The sequence below is a fragment of the Canis lupus genome, chromosome 5, assembly GCF_003254725.2.
Source record: "Canis lupus dingo isolate Sandy chromosome 5, ASM325472v2, whole genome shotgun sequence".
Taxonomy (NCBI): Eukaryota; Metazoa; Chordata; class Mammalia; order Carnivora; family Canidae; genus Canis; species Canis lupus.
Window position 1 is genome coordinate 47,613,697 of NC_064247.1, and position 20,443 is coordinate 47,634,139.

A 20,443-nucleotide genomic window follows, 5' to 3' on the forward strand; every position below is an offset into this window, starting at 1 on the left:
ACCATGTACTGGATACTGTATTGGAGACTAGTAGCTAGAAACTAGCACAAGGTGATTGTGAAAACTTAAAATGAATGATTATTGGAAACATCAGCAATGGAAAACATTTGTTTATTTTAATGGAAAGCATTTATACTTTGTGTAATCTATTTTTTTAATAATTAGCATGTACAATTTTTATAAGTATTTTTTTCTTAAAGATTTTATTTATACATGAGAGATGCAGAGACAGGCAGAGGGAGAAGCAGGCTTCTTGCAGGGAGCCTGATGCAGGACTTGATCCCGGACCTGGGATCCCTCCCTGAGCCAAAGGCAAATACTCAACCGCTGAGCTACCCAGGCTACCCAGGCGTCCCTATAAGTATTTTTAAAAGCATCAGGCAAATGCAAATTAAGTAAATAGCAGAAATAAAATTTTGTATAGTATAATTTAAGGTATAAATTTCTCATAAATGGGATACAAAAGACAGTTCTTTCTTTAAATTGATGAGAGATTACTATGACTGGGATATAATAATCAGCAATGCTTATATATAAGCATTTGAAATTGCCAAGCCAAAATTAAAAATACAGAGAGATATAAAAACAAAATTAAACCCACACATTAGTTTCAAGAATAGTTGTTTTATTTGTTGGCAGGTACGTAAGTTTGAGTACACAATGATGACTGCAGTATGGGAGTGGGGGTTATCAGCTAGTCTCATTCACTTTGGAGATTGTCTTAGACTAGACTAGAATGGCTAGAAGTCTAGACTGACTTTTCTTGGGAAGACTGAAATGAGTCTGGCGTCTTCCATGTCTCTCTACTTCTATTTTCATTCTCTAGCAGGCTGGCTTGATTCTCATTTTTGTGGCTTAAGTTCAAGAGAGGGGCCAAGCTCACTTATGCAAACATTTCTGCATTTACATTTGCTTATTGGACAAGGCCAGTCATGTGACCAAGTTGAGGCATGGGAATTATTCCTCACCCAACAAAAGGCACATGATTAGTCAGGAGTGGAAGCCAATGATATAGTCAATTTAACAGGTTAAGTAGACAAATAATTAAGTAGAGGTAATCTGAATGTATCATCAAAAAGGACCATTTAAACATCTGACTCAAAGGAGAGAGTATACTGTTTTAGGAAACTGGTAGAACATTTGCAGTAATTAGAAAAAAAATCTTCATAAAATGAAATTCACTAATAATAACTTAATAAAACTCAAGACTGTTTATTAAAATATTAACAAAAATCTTGAATCACTGGGAAATTAATACTTTTCTAAATAGTGGGATAAAAAATGATCAATTCTGTACCCTGTTTTAGAATGTAATAGTGAACAAGTGGGATATGGGTTAAGGTGGGCCCACAATAATAAACTAATGTTAAACATGTTCATTAAGACATAAAATAAGAAGTATATGAACTGTGCATTAAAACCAATAAGGTGTCAAGTGCAGAGGTTTGAATTAATAAAATCTAAAGCTTGACTCTTAAATAAAAGAGTAAAATTCTTACCTATATTAATTGTAGGAAAAAATATTACATTAAGTTAAAAATTTTCTATTAATAGGTGTGGTTTGGTTTTTTGTTTGTTTGCTTGTCTCATTTCCCATTGATTAAAATTGTTTCACAGTTTTCTTTCTGGTCTTAGTATCAGGAAAATTTTTCTTTATTAAAGATTTTATTTATTAATGAGAGACACAGAGAGAGAGAGAGCGGCAGAGACACAGGCAGAGAGAGAAGCAGGCTCCATGTAAGGAGCCTGACATGGGACTCGATCCTGGGTCTCCAGGATGATGCCCTGGGCTGAAGGTGGCGCTAAACCACTGAGCCACCGGGGCTGCCCAGTATCAGGAAAATTATTTTTTTCCTTCAGAGTAGTTTCTGTAAACAAATGTGTAAACGAACAAAAAGCAGAATCAGACTTGTAAATACAGAGAACAAATTGATGGTTGCCAGAGGGGTGAAAGGTGGGGGGATGGGCAAAATGTAAAAGAGTGGGAGATACAGGCTTCTAGTTATGGAATGAAGTCATGGGAATAAAAGGCACAGCATTAGGAATATGCTCAATGATACTGTAATGGTGTTGTATGGTGATAGATGGTAGCTACACTTGTGATCATAGCATAAGGTACTAACTCCTTAAATTACTATGTTGTTCACCTGAAACTAATGTAACATTGTGTGTTAAGTATACTCAAATGAAAATTTTTTTAAAAAGTACTTGCAATCAGCAAAAAAAGTGTAGTTTTTCTTGCTACTTACTCTTTTTCAAATTTAGCTGATGCTGTATATTTTACATTTGAGAAGTTTGGTGATGTAAAATTGAAAAGACAAAAACTCTAACAAGTTTTTAAGACTGTTGTGTACATGTGTATGTATATATATATGTGTATATATATATATATATACACATATATATATTTTTAAAGATTTTATTTATATACTCATGAGAGACACAGAAAGAGAGAGGGAAAGAGGCAGAGACACAGGGAGAGGGAGAAGCAGGCTCCTTGTAGGGAGCCCGATGTGGGACTCGATCCCGGGGCCCTGGGATCACGCCCTGAGCTGAAGTCAGAAGCTCAACCGCCGAGCCACTCAGGTGTCCCTATATATATGTTTCTTTTATGTCTATATTCTTATTTTTCTTTTTTCTTTTCATCTACATCTAACTTGTATTGATTGCTTATATTTTAGAGTATCCTGTAATATCTTATAGACATAAATAATGGGCTATAAGTAAATGTACAAAATTAAAGTATGGATAATATTATCATAGCTCTTAATAAAATTTGAAAGCATAAAAAGAAGGAAATCATATTTATTTTTAATCATAATTATATTAATTTAATCTTTTCATTCTGACTAAACTCACAGAAGAGAGTAGGAATATTAATAGGCAATATACACTTATTTTCAATCTACTATATTTGTTTTGTTGAATACTTTTTCCTTAGGAAGGAGACCGCCTAAGTGATGAAGATCTGTACAAATTTCTTGCTGATATGAGAAGGCCATCTTCTGTTCTACGGCGACTAAGACCTATTACAGGTATTTTCAAATTTTGAGTAGACATCATTACAACCCTTATCATCACTAATATGTCATATTGTTGGTAATTATGTAATCCTTTTTTCACTTATCTGACCCAGATGTCTTCTTTGCACAGTCCTTGTCTCCTTCATCTTATTATTCTACTTTCATGGTCTTAACAGTTTATATGCAAGATTCCATACTTTTGATTATTTGAGTACCGAAATGAGAATGATGCATAATATCATGGCTAAAAATCATTTTCTAGGGGAAAGAAAATGTACATAGAATGGTAAATATTTCAGAAACAGATTCATATTATAATCAGAGCAAATCATTCCAGAGTCACACTGTTTTGTTTTGTGTTCCAGAGTGAAAAAGTTTGAATCACTTAACTTTCAAAATGTTGGCTTTTTATGCTAGGTCCCTTTATCTGGTTTGTTTTGTTGTTGTTGTTGTTGTTTGCTTTTGCTTCTTCCGATTCATTCAGTAGGCATTTATGATTTTACATGTACTTTATGTCAGTATCAGTAGTTGATATGAGACTTGGTAGGATGAAATAATTTAAAGGTCTGAGATGATAGTAATTTTGAGTTCTTTCCAGACTTCTTGCAAAAATAGGATCTAAATCCTTCCAAGAACATTTTTACATGAAGTTTTTATATTTACATTGTTTTTATAATATATTTTTATATGCAGCTCAGCTGAAGATAGATATTTCTCCTGCACCTGAAAATCCCCATTATTGCCTAACTCCAGAGCTGCTTCAAGTGAAGCTTTATCCAGACAGTAGAGTCAGACCTACCAGAGAAATTTTGGAGTTTCCTGCCAGGGATGTCTATGTTCCAAACACTACTTACAGGTAACACATTTTAATTTTGGAGGTTTCTGAAATTGGATACTATATATTCTTTTTTTTTTTAAGATTTTATTTATTTATTCATGAGAGAGAGAGAGACGCAGAGACACAGGCAGAAGGAGAACCAGGCTCCCTTCAGGGAGCCCAGTGCGGGACTCAATCCCAGGACCCTGGCATCATGAGCTTGAGCCAAAGGCAGACACTCAACCACTGAACCACCCACGTGCCCCTAGATACTATACATTCTATTATTAAAGTAGAACTAGAATGAAACTTTATAAAAATCTTTCCTAGCTTTGTTACTTATTCCATTTTTTACTGTATGATTTTTAGTAACAGCTATAATGTATTAAACTTGTACTACTTGCCAGGTCAAATGTTAATTACTTTACATACATTATCTTATTTATTACTCATAGCTTGAAGTAGATATTACTTTCATTTTAAAAGTGAATAAAGGGATGGAGAAGTCAAGTATCCTTCACTGTGGTGGAGCTAGCCTGGAATTGTGGGCTGTGAGATTAAAACATTTGAACTCCTATTACTGTTATTTCCTCAGATGTTCTTATTAGCAGAATCTAGCATTCCAGTGGAACCAAATTTATGTGGCTGCACTTTGGTCCAACAACTAATTAACAATGTTTATTGATCCACTACTCAGAATACTTGACACCAGGTTATTAGATAGGCTTTCTAGGCTGAGCACTCCATAACTCTAAGGGTTCATTTATTTATACTCCTTATAAATGAAGCACCGTTATTTGTGAATGCTTAGCCCATGACTCGACATTGGGATAGACAGTAAGGCATCTCAGATTTCCCCAGCCTAACATTCTAGCCCAGACTTCCCCATCCTAGCATATTTTACCATCAAGCTACTCAGTTTCTCAGGCCAAAAAAATTGGAATCTAAGTGATTTCTCTCTCTTTTTTTTTTAATTTAAATTCAATTTGCCAACATATAGTGTAGCATCCAGTGCTCATCTCATTGTGTGAGCTCCTTAATGCCCATCATCCAGTTACCCTATCCCGCCCCTTCTGCAAACCTTTGTTTGTTTCCCAGAGTTAGCAGTCTTTCATGGTTTGTCTTTTCTCTAATTTTTCCCCACTCAGTTTTCCTCCTTTCCTTTATTGTCCCTTTCACTATTTCTTACATTCCACATATGAGTGAAACCATATGTTAATTGTCTTTCTCCAATTGACTTATCTCACTCAGCATAATACCCTCCAGTTCCATCCATGTCAATGTAAATGGTAGGTATTCATCCTTTCTGATGGCTGAGTAATACTCCATTTTATATATGGACCATATCTTATTCATCCATTTATCTGCTGAAGGACATCATGGTTCCTTCCACAATTTGGCTATGTGGACATTGCTGCTATGAACATTGGGGTGCAGGTGTCCTGTCATTTCACTACATCTGTATCTTTAGGGTAAATTCCCAGTTGTATAACTGCTGGGTTGTACGGTTGCTCTATTTTTAACTTCTTGAAGAACCTTCGTACTGTTTTCCAGAGTGGCTGCACCAGCTTGCATTCCCACCAACATTGCAAGAGAGTTCTTCCACATCCTCGCCAACATTTGTTGTTTCCTGTCTTGTTAATTTTCACCATTCTCACTGGTGTGAGGTGGTATCTCATTGTGGTTTTGATTTGTATTTCCCTGATGGCAAGTGATGTGGAACATTTTTTCATGTACTTATTTGGCCATGTGTAGGTATTTTTTGGAGAAATGTCTGTTCATGTCTTCTGCCCATTTCTTGACTGGATTGTTTGGTTTTTGGGTATTGAGTGTGATGAGGTCTTTATAGATCTTGGATAATAGCCCTTTTCGTGACATGTTATTTGGAGATCTCTTCTCCCATTCTGTAGTTCACCGTTTAGTTTTGTTGATTGTTTCCTTTGCTGTGTAGCTTTTTATCTTGATGAAATCCTAATATTTCATTATTGCTTTTGTTTCCCTTGCCTTTAGAGACATGTCTTGCAAGAAATTTTGGAATCAAAATGATTTCTCTCATTTTCTTACTCCATAAAAGTTTATAGGCTCTGCTTTTCAAATGTGTCCCAAATCCCATAATTCTTACCTTCTCCACTTTTTTTTAGGGTTTTATTTATTTATTTCAGAGAGAGAGTGAGCATGTGCACACCAGCAAGGAGAGGACCAGAGGGAGAGAATAAGAAGTAGACGCCCCACTGAGTGCAGAGCTCAAAATGGGACTCCATGTGGAGTTTGATGCAGGGCTCAGTGAGGGGCTTGACTAGGGGCTCCAAGTGAGACTTAGTCCCATGACTTTGAGATCATGACCTAAGCTGCAGTCACATCTTTAACCAACTGAGCCACCCAGGCATCCCTTACCTTCTCCGCTTTTAAAACTCTAGGCAAGCCAGTATCTAGATCAGCACTGTCAAATAGAAATATAATGGGAACTACATTTGGAATTTAAAATTTTATAGTTCTGACACTAAAAAAATAAAAGGAAACAAGTGAATTTAATTTTAATTATGTTATTTAACATTATATATGAAATATTATCATTTCAACATGTAATAACTATAAAAACTGTTGAGATATTTTACTGTTTTTCTTTCCTCCAAAAAATCTTCAACATGGGGTATGTATTTTTTGCTTAAATCATATCTCAATCTCAGATGAGCCACATTTCAAATGTTTAGTTGCTGCGTGGGGCTAGAGGTTGGCATATTGAACAGCTTCTGATCTCAGATTTTTCTCTACCTTTTTAAGTTGATCATCTTCCTTTAACTCTGCCTAAAGCAATACTCGGCATTATCGCCAGAGAGATTTTCAAATGTTCTTAATCAGATTATTCATTCTTCCATCTAAAATCCTTCAGTGGCTTTCATCATAAGGAGAAAAAAAATGCTTTTTAAAATAATAATCGGGATCCCTGGGTGGCGCAGCGGTTTGGCGCCTGCCTTTGGCCCAGGGCGCGATCCTGGAGACCCGGGATCGAGTCCCACGTCGGGCTCCCGGTGCATGGAGCCTGCTTCTCCCTCTGCCTGTGTCTCTGCCTCTCTCTCTCTGTAACTATCATAAATAAATAAAAAAATTAAAAAAAAAAATAATAATCTATTAGACTCTACATGATCTGGCCCTGCCTTTCTCTAATTTCATATCCTACCTTGCTTGGCTTATTTTACTTTAGCCTCAGTGACCTTTTTACTCATCCTTGAACAAACAAAATTCCATTCTCCCTAAAGCTTTTCCATTTGTTCCTCTCTTTGCCTGTTTTCCCCCAGATCTTTGTGTGGTTTGGTTCCTTATTTAGACATGCATCCGCTTAGATCACTGCCTAGAGAGGTTCACTCTCATTACCCTGGGTAAAAAGATCCATTGCTACTTTCCTCCACTTCTTCACCTTTCTTTATATTATCATTATCTAGCATTACATTATGTAGTTACATGATCAGATTTTTTTTTCATTAGAATGTAATTACTGTAAAGGGCAGGGACTGGTCCGTTTCCTTTATTGCTTTATTTTCAGCATCTAGAATAGTGTGCTAGCACACAGAATGCCCACAATAAACATTTATTCATTGATTTGAGAAATACAGAACTGTATAATGGTAGGAGAGTAGGATTTAGAGTCACAGAGATAGGGGTGTGATTTCTGACGCTACTATGCTCTGGTGACCTGGGATGAGTTACTTAGTTTATTGGATAGTTTTCTTATTAATAAAATGTGAGGTAATAAGCATACCTGCTTGCCTTGTGAGGGTATAGAGCATAAGACACTGCATATATTTGACACTTAGAGTGAGCAGAATTTCTGGAAGTTAAGCTAAAGAAAATATGTATTTAAAAGGAAAAAAGGTATTATGAAATTATTCTATAAATTATATGTTTAAGTACTTACAAGCACATGGAATAAAGAAGGGATTATATAATCCAATATTTGTATGAAACCTTTTTGTGGTTATGAACTGTAGTATTATCTAGTATAGAAATCTCATCTAGAGCATCCCTAACTTGTGTTTATCTGTCTTGCCTCTGCTTGGATTATTTCAGAGATAGAGAAAATAGAAATCGGGGGATTTGAGTGGTCTTTTCATTTTCCTACTTATATTTGTTATTTACATATATATGTTTTTAAAAAGAATTATATGAATATAATTAAAGTTCACATAAGTACCATCGGCTTAATATTAAAAACAGAGGTCCTTCATCTTATTCCTATCAGCCTTCCCATCCCTGCCTTGATGTCTAATTTTCAGCAATCACTGGTAATTCTTTTTGCTCCCTCTTTTGGTATTTTATTCCTTTATGTTATTTATTCTAAATAACATACTCATGCTACTATTTCTTGATCCTTATTCCATTTTAAATATTTATTTACTGTTCTAGAAGATGACAGTTTAACTCTTTATTTCTTTCCTAAAAATACATGACTTGCATAAATCCAAAAAAAAAAAAACCATATGATTGTCATCTCTTCCATATGTTTATATCCCAGTTTTTCATTAAATCGTGTTAATTTTTCTTTTTTTTTTACTGTTTGTGATTCTTATGTAACTATTTTTGCAGTGGAGCCATGTAGATTACTAGGATTTTATTTCTGCATTTGATTTATATAACACTGAGTTTTCCTGAAGTAGTTATATTATTTAGTTTCCCTGCCTTTCTGTGTGTTATCCCTAAAATTCATCATGCAGTGAAATGCATCAGATAGTCATTTCCTGCCTTGCAACTTCCTTAGTTTCCCTTGCAACTAAATTGTAAGTGTGGCAGAGGGAGATTCCTAGGCTTACTAAGTTTACTGTAAAGTTGTTGTCTTGGAGCCTCTTTACCATAATCCTGGAAATTCTCTTTGCATTTCTTTTGCCAAGGGGTCCTTATTTCCTATATATTTTTATTGTTTTACTTGTTTTATTGACAGCTTTCAGTATCTTCCTGAAATAGGGTGTATGAGAGTACATTTTCTGATACTTTCATGTCTGACAATGTTTATTTTAACCTTTACTCCAGAATTAGTAATTTTGCTGGATACAATATTCTAAGTTATAAATTATTTTCTGTCAGGATTTTGAAAACATGACATAACTATCTTCTTGCTTTAAGTGATGTTTTTGAGTTGTCCAATATACTTTTTTCTTTTTTAAAAGATTTTATTTACTTGAGGGAGAAAAAGAATGAGCAAGCATGAGTGGGAGTAAAGGGCAGAGAGAGAGGGAGAAGCAGACTCTCCATTGATCAGGGAGCCCGACATGGGGCTTGATCCCAGGACCTTAAGATCATGACCTGAGCTGACCACTTAACTGACTGAGCCACCCACATGCCCCAAGTGGTCCAATGTATTTCAGATTGCTAATGCTTTGTTGGTATCTTTTCCTTTGAAGGCTTTTTTGAGTTATTTTCTTAATGCTTGGTGTTCTGAACTTTCATGTGATGTGCTGATATGATAACATTTATTTAGTGCTTTATAGTATTTCATTTAAATCAATTTATTCAGTGTCAGAGGAATCTTATAAATTATATAATTCTGACAGTATTGTCATTTATTTATCTTTTATTTGTTACAAATAAATAAGGGGTAAACTTATCTGGATTTGACCAAGGTCTTATTTTATTTTCTGTGTTCTTTATCCTTTGAGATAATAGTATATCTGGCATTTATAGTTTTTGACAATATGAATAACGTTAAAATTTCTTATTGCTAGATAATTAAAGCAGGCAGAACACCTTTATTTACTTTTTTTTCCTAAAGATTTTCTTTCTTTCTTTCTTTCTTTCTTTCTTTCTTTCTTTCTTTCTTTCTTTCTTTCTTCGAGAGAGAGAGAGAGAGAGAGAGAGAGAGAGAGAGAAAGAGAGAAGCAGAGACATAGGCAGAGGAAGAAACAGGCTCTGTCGGAAGCCCGATGTGGGACTCGATACTGGGACTCTGGGGTCATGCCCTGAGCCAAAGGTAGACACTCAACCACTGAGCCACCCAGGTGTCCCTTTATTTACCTTTTTATTTGCCTCAAAATATACCTCATTATTTATCCTTGTTTTTTTTAAACAGGGAACTTTAGTATAAATAAGAGGTAATAAGAGGTCCTGGGGGACAGGGAGGGCCCCGAGGGGTTTCCATAATTTAACACTCTTCAAAAGCACAAACAAAAGCAGGGGCAGGGTGGGGGCCAGGGCAGGGGTGGGCCACCCCCACCCTGCGCACAGGATGAGGGGCACATTGCAGAGCTTGTGGGTGGGGAGCTTCTCCCCCAGGAGTGACCAGTCACATGCTGGGGACAGGGAGGAGGCGAACACTGATGTTTCAGAGGAAGGGGTCATTGTACTTGGCAGTGGGTGGGGACAAGGCTGAGGCCACACAGGCCACTACATCCCCCCAAGTGTCTGGGCCAGTTTGGGGGGCCCTCTGACCCCCATATTTATGCAGGGCAAGGGACTGGAGCAGTCCATCCATCATGGTTAGTCTTGTTAATACATTGATCCATGAGGTCAGCGGGAGGGTTATCTAAATACTCTCTTATTTAAGGAGTCGATACTCATCCCGAGTGTTATTAGTGTAAGTAGCATTGTAGGCAAAAAATGATTCAATGACTGTATAAAGAACTGTTCTTCTCTAATGAGTGAGCTGTTTATTCTCAGAGAATAGTAGAACCAGCTAAACTATCACTAAGATTAGGTTTATTCCTATTAAATGTTTATTGAAAACAAATACTAAAAAAAAATTAAAAAAAAAAAAGAAAACAAATACTACTTTAGGTTCTAATATTTTTTCATCAAAACAATTGGTTTCAGGTTCGAATTTTATATAATCTTTTTTTTATCTTATGTACTTCCTTTAAGAATCTTATGTAAAATGCTTTAATTCTTTAACAGACATTGATAAATTGTAACATAGGATGTCAAGTTGGCTAAGTTTCTTACAGCAAAGAAATGTAAATAGTGCTCTGTTAGTAATAGGGGAAAGCTTTTGAATCAAGAAGGATACACTAGGGATCCCTGGGTGGCGCAGCGGTTTGGCGCCTGCCTTTGGCCCAGGACACGATCCTGGAGACCGGGGATCGAATCCCACGTCGGGCTCCCGGTGCATGGAGCCTGCTTCTCCCTCTGCCTATGTCTCTGCCTCTCTCTCTCTCTGTGACTATCATAAATAAATAAAAATTAAAAAAAAAAAGAAGGATACACTATTTTAAGAAAGAGATTAATAATTTTCTACTGTAAGGGTGTCTTCATAGAAGTAAAGTAGTTAGGTACAAGAAGAATATAGAAGTAGAATTATGATTTCTATACTTTGTTGGTTTTTTTTCCTGTTACTTGTTTGACAAAACAGTTTCTTTCATTTTAAATAAGAAAGATTATAAAGGTGATTGTATGCTTTTTTTAAAAAAACCAATCTCTGGGTTATGAAAATAAAGAATAGTTTTTGTATTACTTGAAATGGTATTACTCTATGCATATTTTATGAAAAATTGGGTATGTCACCATATTTTGCAACCATATTTTATTTTTAGGAATTATCTAAAACTGGAGATTGACTGGTTTTTTCCTCTTTTTACATGGGGATAATAAAAGTTCCTATGTCTTAGAGATTTGTGAGGATGAAAAAAGATAATACGTATAAAGCTTTTTGTAAAGTGCCTGATACATATTAAATGTTCAATAGAAGCTGAGTCATTATTATCATTGGCTTTATTAGGTTACCTTATGCTTAAGGAGCATAATCCTTAAAGCATAAGGATTCTGGGCTTTTGGGGGTACAATTAGATAAGAGAATGATTTTTTTTTTTTTTTTTTTTTTTTTTTATGATAGTCACAGAGAGAGAGAGAGAGGCAGAGACACAGGCAGAGGGAGAAGCAGGCTCCATGCACCGGGAGCCTGATGTGGGATTCGATCCTAGGTCTCCAGGATCGCGCCCTGGGCCAAAGGCAGGCGCCAAACCGCTGCGCCACCCAGGGATCCCAGAGAATGATTTTAAAAGGGAAGTTATCAAAGTTAGTGGTAGCTCGCTTTGTATTATTATTTGAACCTTCAATGCCCATGCAACCTGAACAATAAATCACATGGATTTATTATTCTCCTTAATAATGTTAAAGAATTTTAATCTCATGGACAGCTAATATTTTTGGGAATTTATAGTTTATTTAAAAAAAAGCCTTTATCATATCTAGAAAATTTAGTAAACAAATAATTTTAGAATGACAAAAGGAGATTGTATGAAGCATGATCAGATATCAGCTAACAGGCAGATATGATAAAATATTTGCATAAGTTTCCATTTATATTTGCTGACTAAATTGTTGCTGGATCACAATATTCTTCTGGCTCAGTTTTAATTCTTTTTAACCTTTTAAGGAATGTGTAGCGGTAATCTGTAATTTCAGGTAATACACATTAGTGTCATTATACAAATTTATATATACATTTTCCCAGTGAATAATAATAAAAAAATAATAAAGTGGACACTAGGACTCCTTTTAGTTTATATACCACCATTACCTCATTAACTGTGTAGCAACCTGTATAGAACCAGTATGAGGGCAGCCCTGGGGGCTCAGCGGTTTAGTGCCGCCTGCAGCCAGGGTGTGATCCTGGAGACCTGGGATCAAGTCCCACGTTAGGCTCCCTGCATGGAGCCTGCTTCTCCCTTTGTCCCTTTGCCTGTGTCTCTGCCTCTCTCTCTCGTGTCTCTATGAATAAATAAATAAAATCTTAAAAAAAAAAAAAAAAGAACCAGTATGATTAGCTGACATTCCAGAGAAGTCACTTTGGAACTGAAAAAAAAAAAACCCAGAAATTTAAGCATTTTTAATGTAAGTTTTAAGAAAAATTTTGCACATTGTATTTATTTTTAGTACAAAACTTAAGTGTATTTTAAAGGATTTCATAGTGTAAAAAGGATTTTAAAATATTATTGCCTGAATAGAGGGAGGATGAATGGATTGATTGAAGCAAACATTTGGTTGACATGAGAAAATAGGTTAAAAAGAACTATATTCTGAAAATGACATTTCCTATTACTAACACCTTTGCCTCCCAGTTTTTATGATTATTATGAGACAGTGTAGGAAAAGCTGTCTAAAAGGCTATACATGTAAAAAATATATATATTTTAGCTTAATTTGTTATTTTTTATATTTAAAAAATAGGCTTTTAAAGAAGCACTTTGAGAAATCACAACAATGTGATTTCTCAAAGATATTTTTTAAAAAATCTATTATTAAGCTGTGCCTAAAATTAGAGATTTTTGTATTTAAATAACTCCCCCTGTCCCCCCCCCCCCCCCCCCCCATTGATTCTTCACTTATTCTTGTAGTATGTTAATTCAGGAGGAACCTGGTTGTTTCAAATCCTGAATAGGGGTGAATGAGGGTACACAAATATATGTAGTTTCTAGCTAATGTCATGCATTTCCTATTGTGCCAAACAAATGAAGATTATTTATATCAAATGCTTGCTTTATCAAGGAAGTACATATGCTATCAGAGTATCATAGAAAAAATACTAGTGTAATTCTTTTTTTTTTTTTTTTTTAAGATTTTATTTATTTCAGAGAGAGAGAGGAAAAAAAAAAAAAACTTGAGCAGGGCCAGAGGGAGAGAATAACAGGCTCCTTGCTGAGCAGGGAGCCTGATGTGGGGCTCAGTGTCAGAACCCTGGGATCATGACCTGAGCCGAAGGCAGACACTTAAACGGCTGAGGCATCAAAGCGACCCAACTAGTGCAATTGTTATATTAAGATAACCAAATAATACCAGTGGGGAAGAATTTTTTTTTTTAATTGAGTATCTGAAACCATCTGAAAGTTAGATACTGGTTTGTGTGTAATATTACTCATGTCTCACATTTGTACTTGTCTTCACTGTTGCATTTGAGTTATAAAGATCAAAGTATATCTAATTGAGTAAATGCTGTCTGTTTAGTTTCTAAGAACTATGTCACACATCATGCTATTCTTAGTGAGATTGTTATAGCTGGCTTCTTTCCCAAAGTAGCTTTAGTTGTAGCCACCTCTGAACTTTCTTTTTTAATTTTAAAGATTTTATTTATTTGAGAGAGACACTGTGAGCGAGAATGAGAGAGAGCGAGCACAGGGAGGGGCAGAGGGAGAGGGAGAAGCAGGCTCTCTGCTGAACTAGGAATCCCATGCAGGGCTCGAGTCCAGGACTCTGGGATCGTGACCTGAGCCAAAGGCAGGCGGTTCATCAACTGAGCCACCCAGGTGCCCCTGAACTTTCATATCTTTGTTTTTCTTCCAATTTTTAGAAAGATATTATCTAGCAAATACTGTTACTAAGCAAAGAATGAATGCAGTGGTTTAGACCTGTAACAGTTAAGAAACAAAATGAAAAGATGACATTTGTTTTGATCTGGACCTTGGTTAGCAGTTAGGACTATGCCTCACACATCTCTTAATAATCCTTAGTAAACTTGTAGGTTTACTAATCTAAATGTAGTCTTAAACTTTTTATAATGGGAAATTACAAACATATACAAAAGTAGATAGAACAGTACATTTATCCTCCACTGTCATTCTTTCTTTCCTTTTCAAGTTTTTTAAAAAAAATTCTAGTTAGTTAACGTAAATTGTTTTATTATTAAGTAATTTCTATGCCATTGTGGGACTTGAACTCATAACCGAGTTTAAGAGTTGCATATTCCACTAACTGAGCCAGCCAGGTGCCCCTATTTTTTTTTTTTTTTTTTAGTGGATCAGTTTAATTAGATTCTTTTTTTTTTTTAATTAGATTCTTTGTAAGAAATTTAGAACACCAATTTGTGAGGGTAAACTCCATTTGTGAGAGAAAACCCAGAGCAGAGGTAGCCCTGAAGCTGAGGAACAGCTTTGAGTTTTGGCAAAATTTGCGAACCCATAGCTTTCTGATCAACCTTGCGCTGCTCTGTAATCTCATATTTCTCCTTCTCTATGTCAAAGATCTCCCCTTCCTGGTGTCTTCATTTATGCAGCTGCTGCTTCTTGAGATAAATGTCAGTGAGATGTTTGGGGATTTTCACACTGCTGATACCAATTTTGGTAAAAGTGGCAATGACAAATTTCTGGTGTGTTCTACTCGGAGGAACTTGGTTGAGGGCCAGAGGTCCAGTCAAGTAGCAAGCCACTGCTCAGTTGCTTCAGGAAAACCACCCTCTTGCCTCTGTGGCACCCAGTGAGGATGATCAAAGTGGTCCCAGGAATGATGCTAGCTCGCAGCTTTCTCACATGCTGACTGAAAGCTTTTTGCCATGGCTCAACAGCTTTTGAGGCTCATTTTCAGTAGGATAATACCTAGGCATTTTGTAAAGTTTAACCACTCAGGTACCACCATTCTTGTCATCACCAACTGGTTTTATAGCAGTAGCAAGAACCTTCTTCTTTTTCTTTTCAACCCTGGATTTAGCTGCTGAATACTTCCTCTTGTACATGGCCTTCCTGGAATACATAGCCCATTGGGAATATCTGCCAATTCCTTTGACTAGGAAGGGTTTTGGCTGCCTTGGGGCTTCCCCTTCTTTGGCGTTTTAGCCTTGAGGTTACCCTTTGCCTTGCCACCAGCATCACCTTCTTGGCTTCAGGTTTCTTCTTAGTATCGGCTTCTCACCTTTTTCTTCTCACCGCTATCTTGCAAGATGGAAAAGAGAACTCGGTTGCCCCTCTCTACTGTTTCATCTATTACCTGTTCCTTTTTTTTTCCTGTAGTACTTTATTTATTTATTTATTTTTTCCTGTAGTACTTTAAAACAAAGCCAAGTAATTATATCATTTCACCTGTCAATCCTTCACTATGTTTTTCTTTTGAGTAGTTTAATAAGCTTATTATGTGCTGATTGAATTTTTCCCCTGAACTTTTGTTTCTAGAAACAAATTGGCCAGACAAAAGTAAATGTATATTGTTTATATTATGACCCATATAATTCGTGATTCTTGAAAGAGGTTATCGTATTATGGTAGATCGTGCTTTGGAATTGGGGTTCTTAAAATTTTTTTGTCATAGTACCCTTATAGTCTTGTGAATCCTATGTTCTCTTTTTTGGAATAATGTTTTTACATGCATAAAATAAAATACATAGGCTAACAAAGGAAATCAATTATATTAAATTATAATTATCAAGATATTAAAGTTACATGTTTCTTTATTAATGAATTAAATAATATCTAGCCACAGGTGTAAAAGTTGCCATATTTTCTAAGCAGTAAGAAGCATGTGACAATATTCTGAGATATCTGCAATAGTTGTGATGCAAAAGTATGTATGATTTCTATTAATGACAGATTCTCCTGTATTACTAATACTGCTATGGTTAGTTTCCTACATTCAAAATATAAGGAAGTGGGCAGCCCCAGTGGCACAGCGGTTTAGCGCTGCCTGCAGCCTGGGGTGTGATCCTGGAGACCTGGGATCAAGTCCCATGTCAGGCTTCCTGTATGGAGCCTGTGTCTCTGCCTCTCTCTCTCTCTCTCTCTCTCTCTCTCTGTGTCTCTATGAATAAATAAACAAAATCTTAAAAAAAAAAAACAAAATATAAGGAAGTGAAAATTTTAGTGAAAATTAAGGGGCATTTTTCTTCCCCTTCAAGTTTATAGCCCCCTGCTTTAGAGAGTATTAGTTTTTGTATTTATTTTTAGTTTTCATGAATGTCTGGAGTTATTGCTGTATACTTTGCCATTCCAGTTTTGCCCTAGATATATCATAGTAGCTTTTATTCTACCTTAATTGATCCTAGTTATATTTTAACGACAAACATTTTTTTTTTTTTAGAGTTTATTTATTTATTTGACAGAGAGAGAGAGAGCACAAGTAGGGGAAGTGGCAGGCAGAGGGAAAGGGAGAAGCAGACTCCCTGTTGAGCACAGAGCCTGATGTGTGAGGCTCAATGTGGGTCTCCATCCCAGGACCATGGGATCATGACCTGAGGCCAAAGGCAGATGCCTAAATGACTGAGCCACCAGGTGCCCCTAACTACAAAAGTTTTTGAGTTGAGAACTTTGTTTGCTAACATTTTAACATAACCACACTCCTGAGTTTTTAGGTAGGTGCTTGCATTTCAATGTGAGGAGTGTTATCTCAGACTCTGAGGGAAGAAGTCAAGTTTCAGGAACAATAGCAGAATATGAGGAGAGCAGTTTTGTTCTCTTATTCTGAGAATTAGAGTATCTTCAGTTAGGGAAAATTTGTACAGATTACTTACTTAAAGCAATGTGGAGTGATATCCAAGATCTAATTTTTGCAAATATATACACTTGCTTAGAATTTTATAGTTCAGAAAATCATTCAAATGCCCTATCTTACTTGAGTACTCTATGATATGTATTTGGCAGGATTATCACTATTCCCATATATGGGATGTGGGACTAAGGCTTAGTTGCTCAATATTTGAAGATAAATAGTTACAGCCTTACCTCTTTAAGGTTGTAGATTATTGCTCTTTCAGATAGACCTAATCATTTTGTTAGACATATGGTTGTTCCCAGGGTTAAAGAAATAAATTTAGAAAAAGTTTTTATGTTTGAGATAGCATCCTTGATTTTATAGTTTCTAAAATATCTCTGAAACCTGATTTTATAAAGACATTCTGTGGGAAATGTTAATCCTCCTTTCATGACCTTGAACTCAACATTTCAAACCAATTGAGTAATTTTGTCCTAGTTGATTTGCCATGAGAAAACTTTGGACTTTGATAAGAGGACCAACCGTTGGTCATTTTGTTTTTAATTTTCAAAATAGTGTTGGATGATCACTTTGCAGGACATAATAAACACAGTGCTACAGTTGTTAGTGATTAGAAAAATCACAAGGAAATTTGATTATCCTATAGTAGAAAGTGAAATATATAGCAATACACATTCTAAATAGTTTTTTTTAAATATTTTATTTTATTTTTATTTTTTAAAATTTTTTTTAAAAGATTTTATTTATTTATTCATAGAGATGCAGAGAGAGAGAGAGGCAGAGACAAAGGCAGAGGGAGAAGCAGGCTCCATGCAGAGAGCCTGACATAGGACTCGATCCAGGGTCTCCAGATCACGCCCTGGGCTGCAGGCGGCGCTAAACCGCTGCGCCAACGGGGCTGCCCTCTAAATAGGTTTTATAAAGCAGGCAAATAGTAGGAACTCAATATACTGGTTAATGCCATATTTTTGATTAATGAATGAGCTCATTGATTTTTAGGAATTATACTATTAGGAAGAAAAGATAGAAGCATGAGAACATGCTGATTATAAAAAAAGAACATGCTGATAATAGAGTAACAGAGAATAAACAGATTATACAAAAATAGGTAACACCAAAATAAGAGATGTCTGTTTGCTCTCAGTAGAATTCACACTGGTTCAGATTGAACTACTGGTATAGAAATTTGGTAGTGATTTACTAAAATCAAGTAGATAGACTATCTTTTTGATACCCTTGTAGTTTTTATTTCTAGTAGTTTTTTTTTTTTTTAAGGTTTTATTTATTTATTCATGAGAGACAGAGAGAGACAGGCAGAGACATAGGCAGAGAGAGAAGCAGGCTCCATGCAGGGAGCCCGATATGGGACTCAATCCCAGGAGTCCAGAATCAGGTCCTGAGACGAAGGCAGATGCTTAACTGCTGAGCCATCCAGGCATCCATAGTAGTTTTATTTCTATTAATGATTTACTATATGTGCTTTACTGTTTTTTCTTCACCTACCAGTTTTGAGGGGTACAGGCAGTAATGCTACAAGGTTTTAGAGGGAAGAGCCCTCATTTACTAGGATATTTGTAGAGGAAGTGAGATTATCTGTATCTTGAAGTATAAATAGGACTTAGCCAAGCAGAAAGGTATATAGAGGCATTCTAGACAAATGGAATGGCATTAGGAAAGTATATAGGGGATGTTTAAAAGTAGATAGTTTTGATAAGAGCTAATGGTTTGTGTTGGGCAAGAAATCGTTAAAGAGGTAATCTGGGACTAGATTATAGAAATCCTTGAATATCTGGAAGAGATTTGGATTTTGTTCTATAGGCTCATGCCCTTCAAATTGGGGTACACATTTTTGCTATATAAGATATACAGGTCCACAAGATAAATATAACATATCTTCCAGGAATAGTACTTTTTAGATGATTTAGGGAGGAAATAACTGTTTTTACATGAAGATTTATAGAATAAAAAACACAATTCACATACAATTTTAAGATAAATTATGAGATTTAAGATAAAACCCTAATAAGATTCTAAAAGAAGCATATGCTTATATAAAGCCATTTCATCTTATAACTTTAGAATTGTAAGGGTATGTTTTCAGTATTCTCAAGCTGTTACACTCTTTTAATAGATAAATTTGAATGACACAGGTCAAAGTAGTATGTAGCCATTATTAATTTGTTTTAGGAAAATTGAAGGAAGACAGACAAATTTAGGAGGCCAGGCAGGAGACTATTTAAACAGTTTAAAATTCAGGTTAAAAGCAGGCCTCGGTAGGCTCTAAACAGTAGAAATGGGAAGAAAGCATATCATATTAACAGACTTTTCAAAGGAAGATTTGTATTCAGTTTAGTGGCTGATATAGGAGAGGTGGTTTACAAAGTTAGGTAAAAAGGCAGAGATGTCTTCCAGCTTTTTTAACTTGGATGACGGGAAGCATGGTGGTGCCATTAATGGATGTACAGAGATAAGGAGGAGTGTGATGGGGTAGAGAGGAAGGATCAGCAGAGGTGGTAAGTCTTTGATGAATTTATTGGATATGTTGAATTTGAGGAAACTATAGGATATCAAAAGGAAGAATGGCAGATAGGCAGTATAAAAAGGAGAACTGGAGAGAGATCTGGGAATAATATATGTAATTTGGGAATTTTACTCGTGGAACATAGACAAGCCCATGAGAATAGATAGAATTTCTGAGGATAAGAGTGGAAGAGATTTTTGAAGATTGTGCATTGGCCCAAATATGTCATATACTAGGAGGGAATAGGGCTATAAAAATGGATTCAGGTTAGGGATAATTCTTGGAGAGTATGGTAATACTGTGGGAGCAAAATGAAAGTCAAATTTGAAAGAATATTATTTAGTAACAAGTTAGTAGAGAGATCCAAGAATATGTGGACTGAGGAAAGGCCATTAGATTAGACAATTGTGAGTTGGTGGTGTAAATAGAATACTTGGCAAAGTAGTGAGGACAGAAGGACACAATTTGTGAATCATAAAAAAATGCTTTCTATACCAGAATTATCTCTCACTCTGAGCATAATTTATACAGAAAAAACTAAGTATTCCTAAAAGGAACAAAGTGAAGCATATTGTGTAAGAATTCTAAAAAATTAGAGAACAAATGGAAGAAGCAATTAGTATTAAATAAAGCATATTTTGTATTCGAGAGCTTCCAGGTTTTTTGGGAAAAAAGTCATTTTGGCATTCTGGTTTTAAAAAGTCAATTTTGAAAAAAAAAAAATAAAAAGTCAATTTTGAAAAAAAAAAGGTCAATTTTGACAGTTTGGCTGTGATCTTAAAAGCTAAAACTTATTCTTTTGTACTTTATTGGAACAAAATATTTATGTAGGATACATATATATATATCGTACATATTTACATGTCATATACGTAAAAAATATGACATTGAGTAATTTAAAATACATAATGC

General features: G+C 35.5%; 1 protein-coding gene and 1 pseudogene across 6 annotated transcripts in view; one reads left to right on the forward strand and one right to left on the reverse strand.

Annotated features, from left to right (window-relative positions):
• The window catches only part of DOCK7 (dedicator of cytokinesis 7), a 219,365-nt gene that overhangs the window by 69,596 nt on the left and 129,326 nt on the right, over positions 1–20,443 (forward strand). For all 6 annotated transcript variants that reach the window (XM_025427884.3, XM_035717103.2, XM_025427892.3 and 3 more), the window contains exons 13-14: positions 2,942–3,035; positions 3,717–3,879. In XM_025427884.3, coding sequence (XP_025283669.1) covers positions 2,942–3,035; positions 3,717–3,879 — 257 coding nt within the window. The remainder of the gene's footprint in view (positions 1–2,941; positions 3,036–3,716; positions 3,880–20,443) is intronic.
• Positions 14,519–17,542, reverse strand: LOC112647147 (60S ribosomal protein L6-like; annotated as a pseudogene).